Source organism: Danio rerio, chromosome 21, assembly GCF_049306965.1.
Source record: "Danio rerio strain Tuebingen ecotype United States chromosome 21, GRCz12tu, whole genome shotgun sequence".
Classification (NCBI taxonomy): Eukaryota; Metazoa; Chordata; class Actinopteri; order Cypriniformes; family Danionidae; genus Danio; species Danio rerio.
This window is the reverse complement of record NC_133196.1, coordinates 33,575,586-33,598,883: the sequence shown is the minus strand read 5'-3', so window position 1 is coordinate 33,598,883 and position 23,298 is coordinate 33,575,586. Positions and strand designations below refer to the sequence as shown.

Genomic DNA, 23,298 nt, shown 5'->3' with positions numbered 1-23,298 from the left:
GTAAATATTAAAATATAGGCGTATTTAAGAAACAAAAATACAACAAAATTAATTTTAAAAATTATGCAAACATGGGATATTAAAATTAATTTTTTGTAATAAAAAATCTAGAATAACTAATGAAAATAATCGAAAATAAATGAGTATGTTTTTAATTTATTTTCATTTTTCCCACATGAATGACAACTTTGCATGGAAAATTAAGAAGAGACTACACTTAATAAGTAGAGACTAAAAGAAGAAGAACCGTTATAGAATTTATAATGATTTTATTTATTATAATGCAGGTCCGTAGCCATCCTGGTGAAAGAGGTGGTTCTTTTTTCCAAAAAAGCAGACCTTTTTGTTTTTTTTTTTTGGCACATTTTCTATTTATTTATAAGATTTAAATGCTGCATTTTAGTGACATTTAGAGCACAATGTTTTGCTGGATTAGCTTTAAATGGTCATCATGACCATTTGTTTTGATGCACAAAAACATTTCCTAAACATATAGAACAAAGAAACATGAATAAATACTTATTTAAAAATACAAATGTATCTGATTACATCATAAAAAAACAGGAATCTGTTAAAGTTTTAAATAAAAAAAAAACTGTGGCCTATTTTCATTTATTAGACAAATAACCACCTGGCCGGCACATTCAACTTTCCTCAGTCACAATTTCCCCATTTGAATAATAAAAATGTAAATATAATAATAATAGTAACCATAGTAATAATAATAATAATAATAATAATAATAATAATAATATAACAATAATAATGTAGAGCTTTAGCCAAAACAGTATTTAAATTAATTTTAATATGGGCCGCTATTGGTGCTTCAAAACTTTTTAATAGTCATTTTATGTTTAAAACTCAACTTTGTTGACTTCTGTTTATGTTTTGTTGTATGTTTTCTTGAACATCTAGATGTTTGACTTGATCCAAACTGATTATCTAGTCACATTAAAGCAACAGCCCAGAATTCCACTTGGTCTTAAAGCTCTTTTCGATGGATTATTTTCACAATCTATGATGGCATAGCAGTCAAAATTAGACAAATAAGCTCATGTGGGACACATTTTGGACCTTTGTCAGTGAGGGGTGGGTCTTTTGAACCACCCAATCCCCAATAATGAGGATTTAAACCAATAATGCCTATAAAATATGTCTCAAAATGCAATGGAAACTATTCAAATATGGGCTAGCTTTAACTGGTGATTTGTGATGCTTTTTGTTGTTTGTTTGTTTGTTTGTTTGTTTGTGTGTTTGTTTGTTTGTTTGTTTGTTTGTTTGTTTTATATATATATATATATATATATATATATATATATATATATATATATATATATATATATATATATATATATATATATATATATATATTTATATATATATTTATATATAATTTTATAAGAAATAATTATAACAATTATTATATTATATTATATTATATTATATTATATTATATTATATTATATTATATTATATTATATTATATTATATTATATTATATTATGTATTTTTTAAAACCAAAAATAAACCAATAATATAAACACATGGTAAACAGACAGGAAAATTGGGAGGGGTTTCTTTTTCTTTTTCAGCTGCATGGTTTAGTATCAAACCACTAGATGGCCGTGTCTTTCTGTTTGTCGGTGCCAAACCTTTAGAACCCGACAATTTATATCCCGAGAAACTATTTGCTTTGCCATTAGACAACCTCTCCAAAAGCAACACCAAGCGGATTCGGAACACGGAGGGGTTTGGGATAACGCGGAAAAGAAGCTTTAAACAGACGCGATGAACCTCGAAATTTGATTTGCATATCCGGGACATATTTTTATGTCATACATTTGGAGGAAAGCTAATTTTTCTTTTTCATTTTGGAGAGTTTACCTGAAGCACAGTAGTGATGGACCAACATTAGTCTGCTAGATATCGTTGACATGGGCGGGTTGTTGCGTAAACTGTGACGAGGAGATGTTAGAGCATGACCGTCGAACATCTCTGAAGTTTTATTTCAATTTATTGGATCATATAAAAGACAACATTTCTATCGCGCTGTTAAAACAACATCCAGCTGAGTGGAATAACACCTTTCAGAAATCGGTCACCTAATGGATATCAGTGGGATCCAGAGAAACTTCTGCATTTGAATTGTCACGATCGACTCCAGCAGTTTCCCACCTTCGGATTTCAGGTATTTTTTTTTCAAAACTTGTTAATAGATCCATGTGAGTTAGACTGTGTGTTTACACCACGAACAACAACTGTAAAACAACACGGGGAACATTTTTGTGCCAGACAAGCTGCAGTATACAAAGGCGGAACTTGATAGTACTAGCAAAAGAGATCACAATTTGGCGCTAGTCTTATAGTAAGGTGAATATGAGGATGTTAAATAGCTATGCAAATTTCTAAAAACTTATGTGATATGCCACGCGTCACTAAACCCAATCCTGCGGATTTGAGCGGCATTTACGCTCCTGCTATAGCAGGCTACCCCATATGGCAAGTTTGGCAACTCATATACAGTTGAAGTCAGAATTATTAGCCCCTCTGTTTATGTCCCCCCAATTTCTGTTTAACGGAGAGAAGATTTTTTTTCAACACATTTCCTAGTATCATGGTTTTAATAACTCATTTCTAATAACTCATTTATTTTATCTTTGCCATGATGACAGTAAATAAAAATTTCAAGACACTTCTATACAGCTTAAATTGACATTTAAATGCTTAACTAGGTTAATTAGGTTAACTAGGCAGATCAGAGTAATTAGGCAAACTATTATATAACGATGTTTTTTTCTGTAAACTATAGCTTAAAGGGGCTAATAATTTTAAACTTAAAATGTTTTTAAAAAAATTAAAATTGTATTTTATTCTAGCTGATATAAAACAAATAAGACTTTCTCCAGAAGAAAAAAATATTATCAAACATGCTGTAAAAATTTAATTGCTCTGTTGAACATCATTTGGGAAATATAAAAAAATAAATAATGTCACTTGTACTTGTTTATAAATTCCCCAATATATATTATTAAACTATTACTATTCATTCCAGTCCTTGTATAGGACGTATTGTTTAGTTGCTTGTAAATATTTAAATAAATACTCATGTCTAATCCAGCTTCACTAGTACTACTTGAAAAGACACTAGTACAAGTGTGCCCAAACCTTTTCTTATAAATGGCCAAATACCAAACTTGATTGAGGGTGGTGGGTCGAAGCAAAATACCAAACTGTATTACATTAAATTTGCCATGGTAATTTCATAATTTAATATTTAAAAATATATAGAAAAAAATAATCGTATCAATAATTATATTTTATTCAGCGAATGCCCTTCCAGCTGCAACCCATCACTGGGAAACATCCACTTATTCACACACATACACTACAGACAATGTAGCTTACCCAGTTCACCTATAGTGCATGCCTTAGGACTTATAGGGGAAACCGGAGCACTCGGAGGAAACCCACGCAAACACCGGGAGAACATGGAAACTCCACACAGAAGTGCCACATGACCCAGCCGAGTCTCAAGCCAGCGACCTTCTTGCTGTAAGGCTACCGACTATGCCGCTGTGACATATATATATATATTCACTCGATAATGAAATATGTGTCCTAAAAATGTTTTTAACAACGTGCCACACATGTATATCTGTCAACATCTAAAGAAATTAAAGTTTAAAATATCTTTTAAAATATCTGATTAATTCACATTTAATTGAAACTTGTTTTTGTTGCTCAACAATTAAACATGCAAACAAAAAGTCATGTAAAATTAAAAATGGCTATCTCCGTTTGAGAGATTCGACCCAACCTTCCCCATCATTTGTCCATAGTACCATCTCTGATTGTTTGGCGGGCCAAATCATAGGTTACCATGGGCCAACTCTGGCCCGTGGGCCCTAGATTGGGCATCTCTGCACTAGTGTTTGTTTGGTGAAGCCTACACGAAAGATATACGGCATCTTTCGTGTTTTTGTACGGCATTACTTGTAGTGCATTCATAAGGCCGCTGGTTTGAGCCCTGGCTGGGTCAGTTGGCATTTCTGTGTTGAGTTTGCATGTTCTTCCTGTGTTGGCGTGGGTTTCCCTCTGGGTGCTTCGGATTCCCCCACAGTGCAAAGACGTGGTACAGGTGAATTAAAGCCAAATTGGCCGTAGTTTATGAGTGTGTGGGAATGCAAGAGTGTAAGGATGTTTCCAAGTGTTGGGTTGCTGGAAGGGCATTCGCTGTGTAAAACATATCCTCTATAAGTTAGTGGTTCATTCCACTGTGGCGACCCCTGATTAATAAAGGAACTAAGCCAAAGGAAAATGAATGAATAAATGAATAAATAAATGAATGAATAAAATATCTAATATCTATCAAGTATCTGGAAAAAGTAGGTCTAATTTATTTCAGTCATACAACACTAAAGTTAAATATTAATCTGTGAATTATCAATGTGTGATAATATTAAGTAATAGTAAATACACAAGGCATTTACTTAATATAAGGTTTGCTTTTGGGTTAATGCATATGTTTATGCATCAGTTACTGCACTGAGTACATTATAATGCTTAACAATATAAAACAAAGTGTTACCGTAGTTAAACTGAAAAGATACTAGTTTGCATATCGGTCAATAAAATAAATACCAGGCAGTTACCTAAAAATACATGTGAAATGGACTAATGTTGTAAGTCAGAATATCCATTTTACTCAATGTTTCTCTCTCTCTCTCTCTCTCTCTCTCTCTCTCTCTCTCTCTCTCTCTCTCTCTCTCTCTTTCTCTGTGTTTAGGTTTAGTATGGCTCTGTTGAGATTTGCCAGACACTTTATATACATCACATGGCTGGGTTTCTTATGGAGGAGTTCAGCAGATCAGCCCCGCCTGACAGACCACCTCCACTCTGCCGTTGGACTCTCTGGTAAGAAATCACCATTCAGTGTTATTACCAAAGTTGTGTGTGTCTGTATAGAGTGCATTACATGTGTTATATAATCGCAGCAGAGTGTTTGTTCAAGAAAGAAATGTCTGATATACACCAGTTGTTGCATGTGCTGCTAGATAAGATAAAGTGTTTTCTTTGTTTGGTCAGAGACTTACGGTTAATTATGTCAGACCGGTCTTTTGGAATATATATGCTGCACTTATATGTGTTGACCAAAAAACTGAAAGAACTGGCTTGACAAAATCATGTGGTCAGCTAAAAATTCACCCAAAATTGAATATTCTGTCATGTCTTTAATCTCATTTCATTTCAAAGTCATAAATCTTTAATTCACTTTAAGAGCACTCAAGATGATGTTCCTCAAGGGCCCCTATTATTGTTTTATTGGTTCCTTACTTGCTTTTGGAGTTCTCCTACAATAGGTTTACACAAGAACAAGGATAATTTGCTCATAATGTACATGTCTCATCATCGAATTTACCAGAGTGACTCTTAAAGATTTGTTTCAATATCTATTTTAAGAGTCTACTCTGCTCTGATTGGTCTGTTATGACTAAACCCCCATTAGCACATCTGAATTTCAGCTCCAGACCTGAAACTTCATCGCAAACATGATTTGTGCATGATGTAAGCATCAGTTTTTTGGGTGCTTAGAATGATAACTTGTTTTAAATTTCTGATGAGCTCTTGAACACAACGACCATATAGATTAATTGATAATACACTCACTGACCGCTTTATTAGGCACACCTTACTATTACCACGTTGGACCCCCTTCTGCCTTTAGAACTGCCTTAATCCTTCGTGGCATGCATCAGCCTGTGCGAATCATAGCCTCAGTTTCCTGTTCTTAGCTGACAGGAGTGGCACCCGGTGTGGTCTTCTGCTGCTGTCGCTCATTCGCCTCAAGGTTTAACGTGTTGTGCGTTCAGAGATGCTCTTCTGCAGACCTCGGTTGTAACGAGTGGTTATTTGAGTTACTGTTGCCTTTCTGTCAGCTCGAACCAGTCTGGTCATTCTCCTCTGACCTCTCGTATCAACAACATCTTCTGAAACTATTCATATCGCAATATTTATCGCAGAAAAATAAAATATTGCATCAGATTTTTCCAATATTGTGCAGCCCGTTTTCACATAGAAATCATTAAAATAATGAAATGTGACTTTTGCAGCTTTGAACTTACATGTTTATTTCTGTACTTATATATTTTTTATTCTTTTGAAAAAATGTTCAATACTTTTGGAGAGAAAAAAATATAATAATATATATATATATATATATATATATATATATATATATATATATATATATATATATATTAGGGATGTAACGGTATTGTAAATACCGTCATACCGCAATATAAATTTTTTTTGATATTACCGTAGTCGCATGACTCGGTAAAACTATAGGTCTTCTGAGAAAATTTGCTCAGGCGAATGAAGCGAACGGGAGGTAGCGAAAACTACAATTCCCATCAGCCCATGCTTGACCATCATCCCTTGCGGTCTGTTGTCGCTACAGATCCAGTAATGCGGAAATGGAGTGTGCTGCTAGAAGCGGGGATGAAAAAGAGCTGGAAAACTCTAAAGCGGGTGTTGTCGCCGCGCGCGTTCTGAATAGCGGTGTTGTCGCGCGAGTTCTTATCAGCTGTGTTGTTGCGCGCGTACTGAATAGCGGTGTTGTCAGCACACTGTTCAGATTGATGCAGACATGAGACCTCTATCTTACTCATGGTTTGTCCTCTCAAGTGGGGGAAAGACAATGCACAACGTTACCCACTGCTGTCAACCTGGGCCAAGTCTTATCTCTCTTGTCCCAGAAACCTCAGTCCCAAATGAGAGGGGTTTTTTTTCTGTTGCAGGGGACATTGTAAATGCCCAGAGATACCAGCTTTTACCAGATTATATTTATATGATAATTTTCCTTTAAACCCATCTCTATCTAAGTGAGTGATTAAATGTTGAATGTGATGAGTTTTCAACAATACTAAATTGAAACTTTATTTTTTTACATGGTTTAATATTTTTTTGTTATTAAAATTGAAGTTCCTGTTTCAAAGCTTACAGATAGATGGCTAATTTGTATGTCATTGACACTTTTGGCACTTTTTTGGAGTATTTTCATAAGTTTTGTTTTTTCCTGTAAATGATTCAATAAATACCGTACCGTGACATTCATACCGAGGTATTACCGTACCTAAATTCTGATACCGTTACATCCCCAATATATATATATATATATATATACACTCACACACACACATACATATACATACATATGTATGTATGTATATATACATATACATACATATACACAACCCACTAGTCCTCCTACACCCAACCCTGTCTGAGCTGGGAATGGGATCGAACCGATTCTTTGATGGGAGTCGGTTGCTCTAACAAGGAGGCTAAAGACCATGGCCTCTAGCATCTGTCGCTAGAGCACCTTTTGAGGTCAGAAGAGTGAGGTTTACCTGCATAGCACTTCGCTAGCTGGCCTCCGTTACATAAACATTTATGTGTATGTGTAAATGATAAATATCAGTCAAAAAAGATCTGGTCGTATGGCCGACTAATAATTGTTTTAAACAATTGTGATTACTTTATTGACCAAAATGCTCCTGATTGTATATTACCCCCTCCCGATTGGAGCAGCCCAAACTTATCATGCAATTTAATCTTTAAAAACGTTGCAGACCTTTTCTGTTCACAAACAGCTACATTACACACTGCCTGAAAGATAATAGTAGAAAAAGCAGAACAGGAGTTTTACTGAAACCTGAGAGATTTCAGCTTTTGTACTACTTTGTAAAGATTAACTTGAGAGGCAGATCATCGGGTTAAAAAGGAATCAAGTATCACTCTAGTAGTGAAATATGAATATGCTATGATTTAAAATGAAGTGTTTGTACTAAAAAAAGGATTTTATTGACTAAATATCTTCAATTCTTCCAATCCAATGCATGTTAATGAGAAAACCACATGCATGTTCCTTACACAAAATGTGAAAACGCACATTTATGAAGCCTATCAATAACAAGCAATGATCAAAATCAACTTAGAATGTAACAACCAAAGCTTGCATGCAGCTTCTTTTTCCTGTGCTGTAAACACTGCAGTACTTCCAGAACTGATTGTATCACATGAAGATGTAATCTTACAGCAGCACAGCACAGAACCACTGCACTGTTTACAGCGGGTTGAGTTAATTTAGTCTTGATTAAAAAAAAAAACCTACAGTATATAAAGTGTGTAACCGAATTAATAAATTAATACGAATGAATGTTTTCTCATAATCACACATTAATTCGATATCAATGCTGCAATAATATTTTGTAAATAAATCAGCTTTTGGCACAAACATATTATTCACTGACTTAATAAAACCAATGGAATCACATAGATGAATTCTACTTCTTTTATTAGGAATATTTTGAGGCTGTAACCTTTTTTTTTTTTTGGTAAGTTCAGAAGATAAATGAAAGTCTTATATGTTAAGAAAGAGATGGAGGTGAGTAAATGCATAAGCAGATGCTATTAGAAACAGGAGATTCAGTTTAGCTAATGCACAGAGTGACATAAATGCCTCCCGCTGCTGGAGTTTGTCATCCTTGCTTTAGTTTTGCTGTCCATCAAAGTCTCCTCTTGTGGGTTGACACTAATGTTCGGTTTCCACTCAAGAGATGGATTGTCGGCCCATTATTCAGCTGTTGCAGTAGTCAGGTTGTACAATGTAAATCTGGATTTTTAAAATCTGTGAATATGCTATTTAAGTCTTTCTGTAGTTTGTTTTAATGTCGGTTTTAAATAGATAGTAGTTTATCCAACAAAGAAAATGTACAGTTATTCTACTCACCCTCAGACCATTGAAGATGTAGGTGACTTTCTTTCTTTAGTAGAACAAAAGTAGATTGTTAACTGAATCCGTGGCCTTTGGCGATTCATATTTGGGCTGCACAATATTGTAAAAATCTCACATTTTGTTTTTCTGTGATATTTATTATGATATGAATGTAATAATTTCACCAGATGACTTGAATAGCTCAATTTTAAAAGGATTTATAACTTTATATTAATTGAAATGTTTCATAGGCCAGATAATCTGTATAAATTTAGTTGCATTTTTTGGTGGCGAGTTTACCTGTATTCAAGTATAAGTTGAATAATCAAATGCAAGCAATCAAAACTGTGTAGTCTTCATTTTAAAAGTTAATCATGATACATTTTCATTGTTATAATTTCTTGTTCACAAATTATTTCAAGTTCTAAAAACAAATGAAACAAGCAAGCTTCACTCTATTAAGGTTAACTTCACAATCTGGTTCTTGGTCTGCTATAGTTCCACTCAAAGTGGAACTATAAGTAGGAGTGGTCAGGGGTTGCGACAGGCCACAGTCACGGTGGCAGGCCAGATCGACCATCAAGCAACTGGATGCTCCCTATGGCCGGTCCGCCGCTGCATCAGTGCACACTCAAGGCTCAGATATACTTCAAACGAAATAAAAAGACGAACTGAAATGATGATGTTGAAATTATGTCATTTCAAACAAATACCTTACTGAAACAGTTCTTTTTTATGTCATTACAGCAATTCAAATCGAACATCTAGGGGACTTTGTTTTGGTTCCTAAACACATTTGAGCTGCCATTAATCCATGGCTGTGTTCTTGAACTCTGCATTTTTCGTCTTGCGATTATTCTCCACCAGTTGTTTTTTATTCCATGTGACTAAGACAAGAGAACAACATTCAATACAACCACACTAGCAATATGAATACACTGTAGAGTCGAATAGCAGGGCTGGTATTGATGTATCTGCACCTATATAATTGCATACAGAAAGATTTTAAAGACTCGGAGGGAGTCACACACACCGAACAAGAAGCCCACCCCACCTTACGCCAAGTTTTTTCCACAATAATGGTGCCATTTAGTACACCATCATTACTTCTTTTTGCCTTTAAATGAAGAATGAAAAATAAGTTTGTAATATATTATTGCAAAGTATATTATTATTATACCGAGCCTTCAGACTCGGTTTATTTACCTGAATGGAGTTATGCCTGTGAGTGTAATTTATAGCAGTCGCATCTTGGACAACTTTTTTGTCACCTCATACTAGGGTTGGGTCGATAAATGATGCCATCATCCATCACCGATGGCCGATTGTAACGAGGAGACTGACACGGAGCGATCCATTATGCAGTATTTATTAATCACAACTTCACTCAAACACACAATATGCACCGGAGTGCACACACACATCCACAGTAGTAGTATGGGTATCAAGATTGATGATGAACAGACACAGAGTGAGTTACCAGGCATGAGTAGAAGGGAGAGAGCGAGAATCAGGATCCGTTAGGCAGGCTTGGGTCAAGGGCAGGCAGCGAGGATGAGAGTCCGTATAACAGGCGTGGTTCGTGGGCAGGCAGAGAGAGAGTCAGGGTCCGTGTAACAAGCGTGGGTCGTGGGCAGGCAGAAGGCGAAGCAGAGTAAGAGACAGGCTGGAGTCGTTCACAGGAGATCAGGCTGGAGATCACGCTCAGAAATGCTGGCCGGGGCTAAACAAGACTTCGCACTGCACGAGTGTTTGAGTGCGGCTTATAAGAGGTACGTGGGTCATTAGCCAGATTCCAATCAGGTGTATGCGCAATCAGTGTAGATGGATGACGTAATGCTAAAAGTCCGGAGATGGTGGCCTCTGCTGGCCAGTGAGGGGAGTTACTGGGACCGAGTCGGTGACACCGATAGACATCACGATGCTGAGCCGGCATCGCAATCCTCCAACCCGCTTGCGAAAAATACACACAGCCCTGTTTACACTAATTCTGCTGCGTTTTGCGACAGGATCCACACACAGACGGCTGTGTGATACTATTATGAAATTCCATTAAAACAACATCCAATATCTCGTTTGTCACACAGGCAAGCATGACATGTTCCCGAGTGAAGTGAAAGTACTAGACTGCAGTTCAAGAGTTCACACTTAGCTGATGATTGTTTATAAAGCTTGTTTGGCATGCTGCCCCGGGTGAGAGCCCTGAGCTCATAAGATCCTCGAGCCTGGGGCTCCCTCCCGTTTGCAAGGCGAAAGGGGAGTTTGAGCTCAGGTAGATCTCGAGAACTCCCCTGCTGTAGTAGCTAATGAACAGATAGTGATTGCTCTTAAGAGATAACTACTTACTAGGAGCATGTCTATAATGTCGATTTGTATTAGTCAATTAACTTGGGTTGCATGGTTTTTGATGGAGGGAGGAAACCGGAGAACCCGGGAGAAACCCATTGAGCACAGGTAGAACATGTAAACTCTGCACAGAAACATCGGCAAGCTTGGTAAGGACTAGAACCAGTGAAGTTCTTGCTGTGAGGCAACAGTGCTAAACACTGGGCCACCGTGCCACCCATCTAGGAAAGGAGGAGAAGTATGGGTAGAAGTGGGGATTCTTCTAAACGAAGATGGCTTTCATTTGGAACTTGGGGTATTTATAGTGGCTTAGGAATCGTCTGGTTGGTGAATAATAAATTGAATAATGCAAAACCGTCTGCAAGCAATCATAAGCACATGATCCTCTCGAAATTAGTTTATAAATAAACTTCACTTAAATCCAACAAATTAAAAATGAAGCACCAGAAATTACATGAAACTCCGGAGGAAACGTGGATACCATAGTGACACAGTAGCCACATTCCACTGTCGGGCCAGTGCGAGCCAAGGCTTTAATCGAGCTGGGCCAATCCGGGAATTTGAGCAGTGAGGCCGAAATCATGTAGCGTTTCCACTGTCGGGCTTGTACCTCGCAGCGCATCATGCAAACCACGCCCCCAGAACGTCTCCCGAATCAAAACGTCACACAACCCGCCCACTTCAGCGGGAATCAGGCAGATAAAGCACACTATCACATCATCCCGACACCATTCAAATAAAGACATTCGAAACAAACAAATGACCCGTTACTGTTCAGCATTACATTAAATGTCTATACGCACATGCCTGTGTGTTCTCATTCATCATATTCATTTACTCGCCGACCGACTGTTGGCATTGAAATCCAGTGGTCTTGCCACTAACGGAGCGACCCAGCTCAGTGTGCGCACCATCCATAAAATAAAACCGCAGAAATTCTCTGTTAATAAAGACAGAAAAATGAAAAGAAAAAAGAAAATGTATTTTATAACATCCTCGTTTTGATAGACGCCTTCAAACCTTCAGCCCAAATGCTCCGGAAAGACCTGAAACATTAATTTTTCTCTATAGGCTACATGACACTTAATATGTGATTCCCCTTTATTTAAGGATATTTAAGGAAAGTGTTAAGTATTTCAGCACATAAGAGCAAGTAATAAAATATAGTCTATGTTTCGTTGCGCTCAGCAGCTTTTCACTAATAAAGCTTCACTAATAAAGAAAAAAGATAGCCTAGCCTGCAGAAAAAAAGTTTGCCTAGTTTCTGCTTTCACTCACCCAAAAAATGCTCTGTTTGCATGATTTGATTAATATCATCGTATCCAAATACTTAATAAATAATATTTCTAACCTTCTTGTTTTTAGAAAATATCTCAAATCTTTTTTTCAGATAGGCCTTTGGAAAATGAAAGTTTAAAATGTCTTTAAAATGGTTTAATTTATGTAGGCTATTGTATATACCTAAATTGGTTTAACTTTTGTTAGATTTATATTCTTTTATTTATTTAATGCGATTTTATTACATGCGATATTTGTAATTCTTTAAATTATTTCAATATAGCTTAGCCTATTTTATGAAGATATGTCATTATTGTTTTGAGCCTATAAAAGTGGACGCAAAATTTGTAGTTTCATGTCTGTCTGTTGTATTCATATTGTGTATTATCTCCAAAATAAATAACAAAAAGAAAAAAGCCGCTCGCGGCATCAACAGAGCTGTGAAGGGAGCGCTCTTTTCCTTGGTCTCACACACATACAGGCATCTAAACGCGCACAAACACCTTTTAAACTTGACAAAAACTCTCAATAACCTTTACTGTCTGCTGTGTCTTTAATATGGTGTAAAGAATATTATGCGTTATTGAAACATAAAGGAGGACGCAGCAAAGATAAGTCACTTATAAATAAAAACTTTATTATTTTATGCAACAGCCTTACATTTAAAAGGGAAACATAAGTGCGATCATACGCAAAAAGAACCCAGTCTATAAGGGTAGATGTTTTCTTTCCCTTATTTTTTTTTTTTTTTTTGGCGCATGTACTCGTGCGATCAAAAAAACTGTGTCTGCACTCCGCCTCTCCTTTCACTCGCCCCGAAGCCCCAGTTGGCCCTCTTTGGCCCAAGGTATTCGGCGGGCCGAAAAAGGCCGGCCACTGGCCCCAAGAAAGCCCCGATTTGGCCCGATTAGGCCCCGGACGTGAAAGTGGATCGCAAGTTTATGAATTGTTGCATCCCTAATATACATGCAAGTTTCTTTTAGTTGAAACAGCTTAGATTAAATGTTAGTCTAGGACTAGGCTTAAGCCATGTCTGTTAAACTGGGGATAGTGCAGGTTGTGTATAGGCATGGGCCAGTATGAGATTGTGATGTATGATAACCTTGGATATAAATATCATGGTATCATGGTTTTGTAATTACTGCTCCAAAAAGGTTCTTTTTAAATGTCTGGAGAAAAAACAACAAATTTTCTTCTGTTGAACACGATTTATATTCTTTTAAGAAACATTTAAAATATTTTGGACCAGTAGCTTTGATGTAGAGGTTCCTTTTCCGCTGGAGATACTGTTGTCCTAAAAAACTATATAAAATTGTTTTCAAAAATGTAAAAAAAAACTTTTATATACCTTTGAAATGGTATAACAGAAAACTTTTTAAAAACTTTTCCAAGCCATAATAAACCTTAAAACTGGTTATCGCCCCATGCCTAGATGTGTATAACCGACTTTATGCAGCCTGTGCAGATGACAATATTGAAGAGACTTTTACCAAGTCTCTGCAAACTCAGATGCTTTTCTTATACTTTTTTAAAGGTCTCTTCTATTTTGTGAAGCTGACCAAAGAACCGTGTCCTAAATTTAGACCTCTCTGTTTCTTTCATTCGGCCAGAAAGACGCACTCAAACCAGAGATACAGGAAAAGAAAAAGCGGAAATAGATAGTCTCAGAAGACTGTAATCGCCTCTGTGGGGATTTATCTAATGCCAGCAGCAACAGCCTGCTCCTCAATTTTAGTTCACCCAAACAATTTTTATTATTTTATTAATTACTCACCGTCATGTTGTTCCAATTCCCCGAGACTTTTGTTCATCATCAAAACACAAATTAAGATATTTAAAAGTTTTTCACCATAGACAGCAACAGTCGCGAGACAAGAAAAGAAACCAAAAACCGTGTCAAAACATTCCATATGACTTCAGTGGTTTAACTGCAGTTAAATGAAGCTCCAAGAACCTTTTTGTGTAAAAACAAACGTAAAAATGACTTGTTCTGTGTCAAGTCATCAGTATGTGCATTTACTATGGGCAATACTACTGTTGCCAATTGCTTCTGCTAGCGTCGTATTGCCTGTAGTAAACGTGCACCCTGACTTGATACGAAATATTTAGGTGAACAAAATTGTACTTTTTTTTTACCCTCAGACCATCCAACATAAACAGGAATTTTTTCTTCTTCAGTGGAGTGTTTATGACGATTTATAGCTGACACTGTAGTTCTTGTTGATTTAATCATACCAGCATTACTTATATACAACTCATACTTACTACATATAAATAACTTATATAGGCAAAACAAAATTAGTACCTAAATATACAATAGGGTGTTATGAAGCAAAGTGATCAGCCTGTGCAAGAAACATTATTTACAACAGTGGTTCTGAAAGTGGAGGTCGGGACCCCCCGAGGGGTCGTGTGATAGTGAAGGGGGGTTGCCTGGTGATTTCCAAAAATCGATTTATTTTTATAAAACCATAAGAATTACCATATTTTATCCATAACCTACTGAAGAGAGAAAATAGTTGTTTATAGTTACTATATACTACTGTATATAGTTACTATAGTAGCTTATAGTTACTAGTTCTAGTGGATTGTGATGCCTGGGGTAATTACATTATATTAAAGAAGACACAGCAATAGCGTCAGATGCAGCAGATTGATTTTAGAACACCAGGTTAAACTTTCTGCCACATTTACAGCACTCACATACTTTTAAAAAATTCAAAGTAGAATAGACTTGGGTCAATTGGTGTGTGTGCGCCATTGCATGTAAGGTTTCTGTATTTATAACTACCTCAGAGGATATTGGGGGTTGGTAGCCACAGGCATTGTTATTTTGGGGGTCACGGGATGAAAAGTTTGGGAACCCCTGATTTATAACATTTTTACCTTTTACCCACATCCTGAATGTGTTCAGCCATCAAAATACAAAGTTTTATCTTCATTTGTTCACATCATGTCGTGTAAACTAGTATCATTCTAGGTAGAGCTGTGAACCTACACTAGTCTCACGGTTCGGTTCGGTTACGATTATCATGCCATCGATTCGGTTCAATTCGATATTTCGGTGCATTGACGGTGCTTTTCATACACAGTTCTACACAGCAGCAGTTCTTGTATTAAAATGTATGAATATATTTATATATGATTTGTAATACAGTTTTGTCATTTAATACAAACAGTCAGATATATAAACTGTACCTTTAAACAAAACGAGCATTAAGCAAACAATGTAAACAAATATAAATATCCAGCCCACTTTCTGATCCTTGTCTAGTTCTCTTACACCTCTTTGATTGGTCACACCCTCAACAAAAACGGTTGCGATTGGCTCTTGCGCGCTGCGCTCTTCAGATGAGTGACAATAATAAGCAGCAGGCGGCAGCGGCGATCACAGCTGATGTATGATAGACACGGTGGAGAAAACTCTGCAGACACGCGCTATCCAGAAGTAATGCTGTAAAACAGCTGAGAGGAGAAGAAAAACCACGCCAGCAGGTCAAATGGGCCACTGTGTGTGTGTGTGTGTGTGTGTGTGTGTGTGTGTGTGTGTGTGTGTGTGTGTGTGTGTGTGTGTGTGTGTGTGTGTGTGTGTGAGAGAGAGAGAGCGAGAGAAAGAGAGAGAGAGAGAGAAATGGATTAGGCTACTTTCATTCTCTCGATCTCAGTGAAATAGGGGCTATTGTTGTATATGTCAGGGAAAGATTGATCCAGCAAACACACACACTGAAATTGTGCACAGTTTATGAGTTTTAAATAGTTAGAGCGTTGTAAATACTCGCGATCGCCTCCCTCGCAACAGAGCGCATATGAGGTAAATGACGTCAGTAATAACCGGTTATGATTATTACTGAACCGATACCGAATTGTCCGCGTCTGCATCGCGGTGCACCGAAGAAACGATTAATTTTGACACCTCTAATTCTAGGTTTAAATAAGCAACACACAGTAAAACATTACTATTAAGAATATAACGTGTGTGGATTATGAATACTTTCATATTACGAACATTGCTTTTAATAGTACTATAATAGTTTTGGGGCGTCATGGTGGTGCATTGGGTAGCACGATCGCCTCACAGCAAGAAGGTCGCTGGTTCGAGCCTCAGCTGGGTCAGTTGGCAGACGTGGTATAGGTGAATTGGGTAAGCTAAATTGCCCATAGTGTATGTGTGTGAATGAGAGTATATGGATGTTTCCCAGTGATGGGTTGCAGCTGGAAGAGCATCTGCTGCATAAAACAAAAGCTGGATAAGTTGGCGGTTCATTCCGCTGTGGCCACCCCAGATTAATAAAGGGACTAAGCTGAAAAGTAAATCAATGAATAAATGAATGAAAGAAAATTATTTTGACTCTGTTGGCTTTCCATAGTCTAATGCATATTGTAATCTGGAGTTTAGTAATGTTTTTAATAATGTTGTTGACCCAGCGGTTGTGTTTGTTTACATGTTAGGAGCCTATTAGAGAGTTTGATTCATAGTCAAAAATAGCTTACAGATTTGCATGAGTGTGTGACGTTTTATGAAAACCTGGTTGAATGTAAGAGTTCAGCAAAATCTGCTGATTGCCAGGCAGGCTTGTCTTTTAAAGTATGAGATGCAGAATGCTTTTGAAAATGTCCCTTGTGTCCCACAAAAGAGTTTAGTTATGACAGAACATTATGGGGAATTTAGATAAACAATACCATAAAACAACTACTTGTATGGTTTATAACCGCTTATAATGATCTGAAATTTGCTTCAGTGAATAAAATTTTTGGTCACACTTTATTTTAAAGGGCACCTATTTTTCTTTTTTAAGATTAAAGATAAGTTTTTTGTGTCTTCAGAATGTATCTCCTTTTGTGTCTACAGAACTTGTAAAGTTTCAGCCCAAAACACCCATCAGATTATTTATTATACCTTTCAGAATATTGGAATTTTCAGCTCAGAGCATCTTGTAGCAGTTTTTGTTGTCTGTGCCTTTAATGGTAGTTCTCCCTGCTCACCGTTCCCGCATGCCTCTCAGAATCTGCGTCAGATAAACATTAACAGTGACAGACATGAAGGAAGCCGATCTAACGTAACGTTTTGTGAGAAATACAACAGTAAGAACTTTCCCAATGATTATTTGAAGTATTTGTTGTGGAGCTAATTCAAGCCTTTCTTTAAGGATGAGTTACACTCAATGTCGTTACAAAGTTCACTCACACGCACACACACACACACACACACACACACACACACACACACTCACACTGTTTTTGTTTTTTCCACTGCTGTATGGTTATCCCTTATGCTAATGTATAAAATAAACCTGATTTACACCCACAAACTGGGATTGAAGCATCTTCTTTTATAATTGTACCAACATGCAGGTAAAATCCCTGTAATCCATTTAAAAAAAGCATTGTTTTAAACATTTTTCAAAATGTTTTAAACTTGTAAAGCTCATTCTTGATAACATTTGATGATGATTTATGATATCAGCGAGCTAAAGTGATCATTTAATCCCAGTTGCTTTGTGCACGTCCTGAAATTAAAATTGTTACTATGTTTTTTTTTGTTCTTGGTGCGCTTTTCTTTCACACGGCAAAGCTTCTAATGGGACCAAAATAGTTAAAACAAGTCACAAAAAAATATCAGATTGTAATTTCAACCAATTTTCCTAACAGATAAACAGCACTCTGAAATATTTCAGCATGCTTTCATATTCAAATAGAAACGCACATTTACTGGTAGGAATGACATCCAGCCCTACTCATAATTCTATCTTCATTTAGCCGTATATATGGCTATTACACAACCTTAATACACTGTGATATAGCCTGGTTTGTTAGTTCGTTGGACCGTTTTGCTTCCTCACTACAATGGATCTGCTCCAGAGTTTGTTTCAATCGAGCTGAGACCACCTCATTCAGGTGATCTCGGCCCAATTGATTTGGGACGGATCCGAGCGCGATTTCGGGTTTCACAAATGCCAGACAAACCACGCTAACTGGGCAAACAAAACAGCAAATGTACTATATTGACCTTCCTCTTCACATGTGAGCGGACCAAGCCATTGGAATCTTATTGGCTTGAGATTTCCAGTCTCCTTCATCTCTGTTCATTTTAAGAGGTTAAAAAAAGGCTTGTAATGCTTCTTTTTCAAACAGATATTTTCTTATTATATTCTTCTTCTTTTTATGTATAGTCATGGACACACTTGTTTGTGGAGCAAGTAGCTTTACCATTTTCTGCTGTTCATTATTCATAGTTATTTCATTCATTGTCATGTCATTGACATGTCATTGGCCTGTAAACATTTCCTGCTTGTTGTCAAACTATTTTATAACTGTAACAAGAGGCAATTCAATCTTACCTTAATGTTAAAACAGCTATCATAACATTATGAATTAATATGTGTCTCTTTTTGAAATCTTTTTGGAAGCTTTAGAAATTAAAAATGTAAAACAGGGAATACATTGGCATTATTTTTTGTTTACATCCCCTGGTCTATAGCCAGCTGAATCAGAAGTTTTAAAACAGTCGCAAAAATGAGTGCACTTCCACATCGCAGAATAAGGTCATGCTACTAATAAACAGACAATATCTTAATAATAGGTAAGCAATAAGCAACTAGATAATTAAACTAAATTGTTGCAAAAATGTTGAATGTTCACAAAAGCTTTTCTACACAATGTAAACACACAAAGATGATATCTTGAGGAGGACATGCTTTCAGGGAATTCCAGAGTAATATGTGAGGAAATTCCTGAGATCTCCTACTGTGTTGTTTTTCCTCGTGTCAGATGACTGTTACTCGGTTGAATCAATAGTAAATTCTGTCTTTCATCTAAAATCCTTTTATATGCTCTCAACTGTACTTGTACTGTGCTGAGCTGCACATGTGACCAGTTGATCCGGGTGAGTTTAGTCAAGTTTGCAATCTAAATATTTGCAACCAGGTCAGTGTTTCTTAGTAATCCATGAAACCAGTGGGTGCTAAATGTGCATTAGTGTGACGACAAGCGTTTTCTTTTTCTTTTTGACGAGTTGTGGTTGTGGCATGGCTGTTTAGTGGTTTTGACAGATACTTTGTTTCACCTTCTTGTAAACTGTGAAATGAGGGCAGAAGTATCTGTGCAGATCTTTTAGTGTTAAGCATTTCTTTGTATCAAAACTGAGTCCACTCATGGATTTACAACATTCATTTTGAAGTGCTTGTATTATGCTTTTTTAGGTATTTGTTTTTAAGTAGTGTGTAGGCCGCATTTACACTGCACAGTTTAAGTGATTTAATTCTGATTTTTTTCTCCCATGTGGCACAGATTGGATATGGCCCATGTACGTGTAAGCAGGAACAAATCACATGGATTTCAATTTACTCAAATCAGATTCAGGCCTTGTTCATGTGTGGAAATTTATCTGATATGAATCGGATCTGTGTTCTCGTGCCTGCAGTGTAAGCAGGTAGATCAGATTTTCACCTGTCAATGCGGGTCATGCGTTGGTCCGCACCCGGGTTCGTTTGACGTCATAGTATGGTACGTTTAGCTAGTGTGAACATGTCTTCTGAACTTGGGAGCACACCCGTGAACTGTACCCGAGTCCGCCTGAAAGAGGTGGTCTGGAGTACGGTTCATGCAAACTCTGGTTCGGTTCACTTCTGAAGTGAATGCGATCGTACCAAATAACGAAAGTGAAGCACAAACTGGACAACAAACTTATCGTTTTCATAACGTTTGCATGTGTGTGTGTGTGTGTGTCATGTTTTGTACCTTGGTGACACGCAGGACTGAGCCAGGGCAAACACAATGAAACACAGTGATGTCTGCTTTTCTCCTTCAAAAACAACTTCTGCAGACACTGTGTGATGTTCTGAATGTTTATAATATTTTTGCGGCAGATGAACGCGAGTCACTTTCTGTATGTCCAAAACCTAAAGTTTCAGTAAAAGCAGAATGACTGCGATGTGTGGACGTTTTTCTATTTCGGCGCTTGCTTTCATGACCGTCACCTAGCAATGGCTTTAAACAAAACAGCAGCTTGATGACACAAGCGTACCGGGGTTCAGAAGGAAAAAAGACAGTGTGAACACAAACCAACCGAGGAGGTGGCAAGGGGGGACAATCGAACTTGTGTACGGTCCAGGCAACTGAACTAAGTGTGAAAGCACCCTAAAAACCATAGCGAATGACGTCAATGACGTCATGACGTGCATTAGATATACTTTGAATCCCCTGATATAACCTCATGTACTCGGTCTGTCTGTTCATTAGCAGCCTAATCTAAACTCATTCATCGCTGAATAAAAAAAGTTCATTCAATACCTTTGGAGACGCCATCATCACTCCCTATGCTCTTCTGTTTGTTTATGGTGGGCGTTACCTGAGGCTTGTTTAGACAGTGCTGATTGGGTGTGCTCATGCTCAAACAAAAGTGAGCTCACACTACTGGTTACTACTGACACACAAAGAGGATTGTCATGCATTTGCAGCATTTACGATTAGCCTTTCAATTACAGCTTTGATTCAATTACTTATTAAAAGTGTTGTTTAAATTGTGTTGAACAACAATCTTGTGTCTGTTAAACATCACTTGGGAAATATTTGAAAAAAAATTCAATTTAAATTTCACAGAAGGGCTAATCATTTTGTTTTTCAACTGTGCTTAAAAAATGAGGATGCATGCTTGAACTGACACTGTAAAACTGACAGCATTTTTGCTGCTCCTATCAGTGTTTACAAATGTTGAGGAATCCTGCAGCAGGGTTGCCAGGTTTTTAAATCAAAAGCAGCCCAATGACCTATCAAAATTAGTCCCAATATCAACCCCAATCTCTAAACTCAAAATCTGCCTTAACCATACAAAAAAATAAATACATTTTATATCACTGAATGCATTATGTAGTTTATTCTTCTTCTTCTTCTTCTTCTTCTTCTTCTTCTTCTTCTTCTTCTTCTTCTTCTTCTTCTTCTTCTTCTTCTTCTTTTATATTACTGTATATTGGAAATGGTAAACATTTAGTATTCATAAATAAAACCCTGCTGAAAAACCAAATCCTTTAACTGATTGTGGTGATGCCTTTTTTGATCTGTTTGAATATTTTGTCACTATGCATTAAACACTTTTTTAAAAAAATAACCTTTGCATTATCTGACAAAATCTTGTTGCCTATCCAAGTTTTAGGAACAGCAAATAATATCTTGACTTCCAGTTGATCGTTTGGTATCAGAAGTGGCTGAAATGAAAGGCAAAGACATCTAAATTACGCTTATTTGACCAAAATAAAAGATGATAATGCCTTGATTTTCTGAATTATTTAATTAGGACAGTAAGATCTGACTTTGCTTAGACAAAAGTCTTGTCACTTAACAGAAATATTGTACAATATAGAATATAAAGTCATGGTGCAGTGGAAAAAGAATTAATATTGTGTATGACTCCCAGGAGCTTGGAGGACTGCATCCATACATCTCTGGAATGACTCAAATAAATTATCAATAAAGTCATCTGGAATGGCAAAGAAAACATTCTTGCAGGACTCCCAGAGTTAATCAAGATTTTTTGGATCCGTCCTAAATGCCTCCACCTTCATTTTACCCCAGACATGCTTGATAATGTTCATGTTTTGTGACTGGGCTGGCCAATTGTGGAGCAGCTTGACCTTTATTGCTTTCAGGAACTTTGATGTGAAGGCTGAAGTAAGCGAAAGAGCGCTATCTTGCTGAAGAATTTACCCTATTCTGTGGTTTGTAATTTAATGGGCTGCACAAATATCTTGAAACATAAGGCTGTTGATGTTGCCATACACTCTGCAGATCTCTCACACACCACCATACTGAATGCAAACCCAAACCATGATTTTTCCTTCACCAAACTTGACTGATTTCTGGGAGAATCTTGGGTCCATGCGGGTTCCAATAAGTCTTCTGCAGTATTTGTGATGATTGGGATTCAGTTCAACAGATGATTGATTGGAAAAACCTACCTTCTGTCACTTTTCCAAATGATCAACTAGAAGTCAAGTTATAATTTGTTGATCTTACAACAATATCGACAACAATACTTTGGTCAGGTAGTGTAGAAGTAATTATAAAGATTAAATTAAACGTGCTTATTTAGTTAGGGCTACACTGTCCTGTGCATCACTGTAAGTGATCGACCAATCACACGACACCATTTGACCAAAGAGAGTAGAGCAGGCACTCAGAAGACAGGAGTTTAGAGAGTCTGAATCCTTGAACTCAAGCAAAGAGACTGTTTATTATGATAAAACGAAAGTGTTTTTGACCTTCGATGAAAGTTAAGACCTAAAAAAAACAACAACAATAACAGCTTTAAAATGGGATAGGGGTACTGTAATTACATCCAACCATAATTGTGCAAAGACAGCTAACCCTAAATTAAAAGAAAGTAATCTCATTAATATCACAGTGATGATTGATTTCCTATATTAATACCTGCTCCATAATGAAGTTTTTTAATCCTGAGACAAAGGTTAAATCCAGGACATCCAGTTCCACCCACTCCCTTATCATAGCAATATCCACAATACCTCAGCAGCTGTGCCGTGTCTCCTTCTATAAATAGTTTAAAAGTCACTCTATGGCTTTTACGTGTCTATGTTACAGTCATCCTCAGACTGAGCTCTCCCGTTACAATGGGCTCGAACACTGGACCCTCACAAAAGCACCGCTGTTTCCCTGTTTTTAGCTGTACATCATCGCTAAGTAATCAGTTCCTCAGCCATGCTTAATTTCCGAACTCTATAAGTGCGGTCAGTGTTTTTGCCAGATATGACAGACGTTAGTTTAATGAGTCTGAATTTGATTTAGGTAGGCCTCATGAATGGCCAACTTATGCATGGATTTCACTGAAGGGACTGAAACTCAAAGTCATTTTCATTTCAAGGTCATTTGTGTTTGAATAGGCC

At 36.9% G+C, this 23,298-nt stretch overlaps 1 protein-coding gene across 5 annotated transcripts in view; it reads left to right on the top strand.

Annotated features, from left to right (window-relative positions):
* Nucleotides 1-1,695: 1,695 nt before the first annotated feature.
* Nucleotides 1,696-23,298, top strand: part of stim1b (stromal interaction molecule 1b) — an 87,136-nt gene continuing 65,533 nt past the window's right edge. For 4 of the 5 annotated variants that reach the window (XM_009295557.5, XM_073934161.1, XM_005161288.6 and 1 more), the window contains exons 1-2: nucleotides 1,696-2,188; nucleotides 4,787-4,914. In XM_009295557.5, the coding sequence (XP_009293832.2) occupies nucleotides 4,794-4,914 (121 nt within the window). In that variant the 5' untranslated portion in view covers nucleotides 1,696-2,188; nucleotides 4,787-4,793. 5 annotated transcript variants of the gene reach the window in all.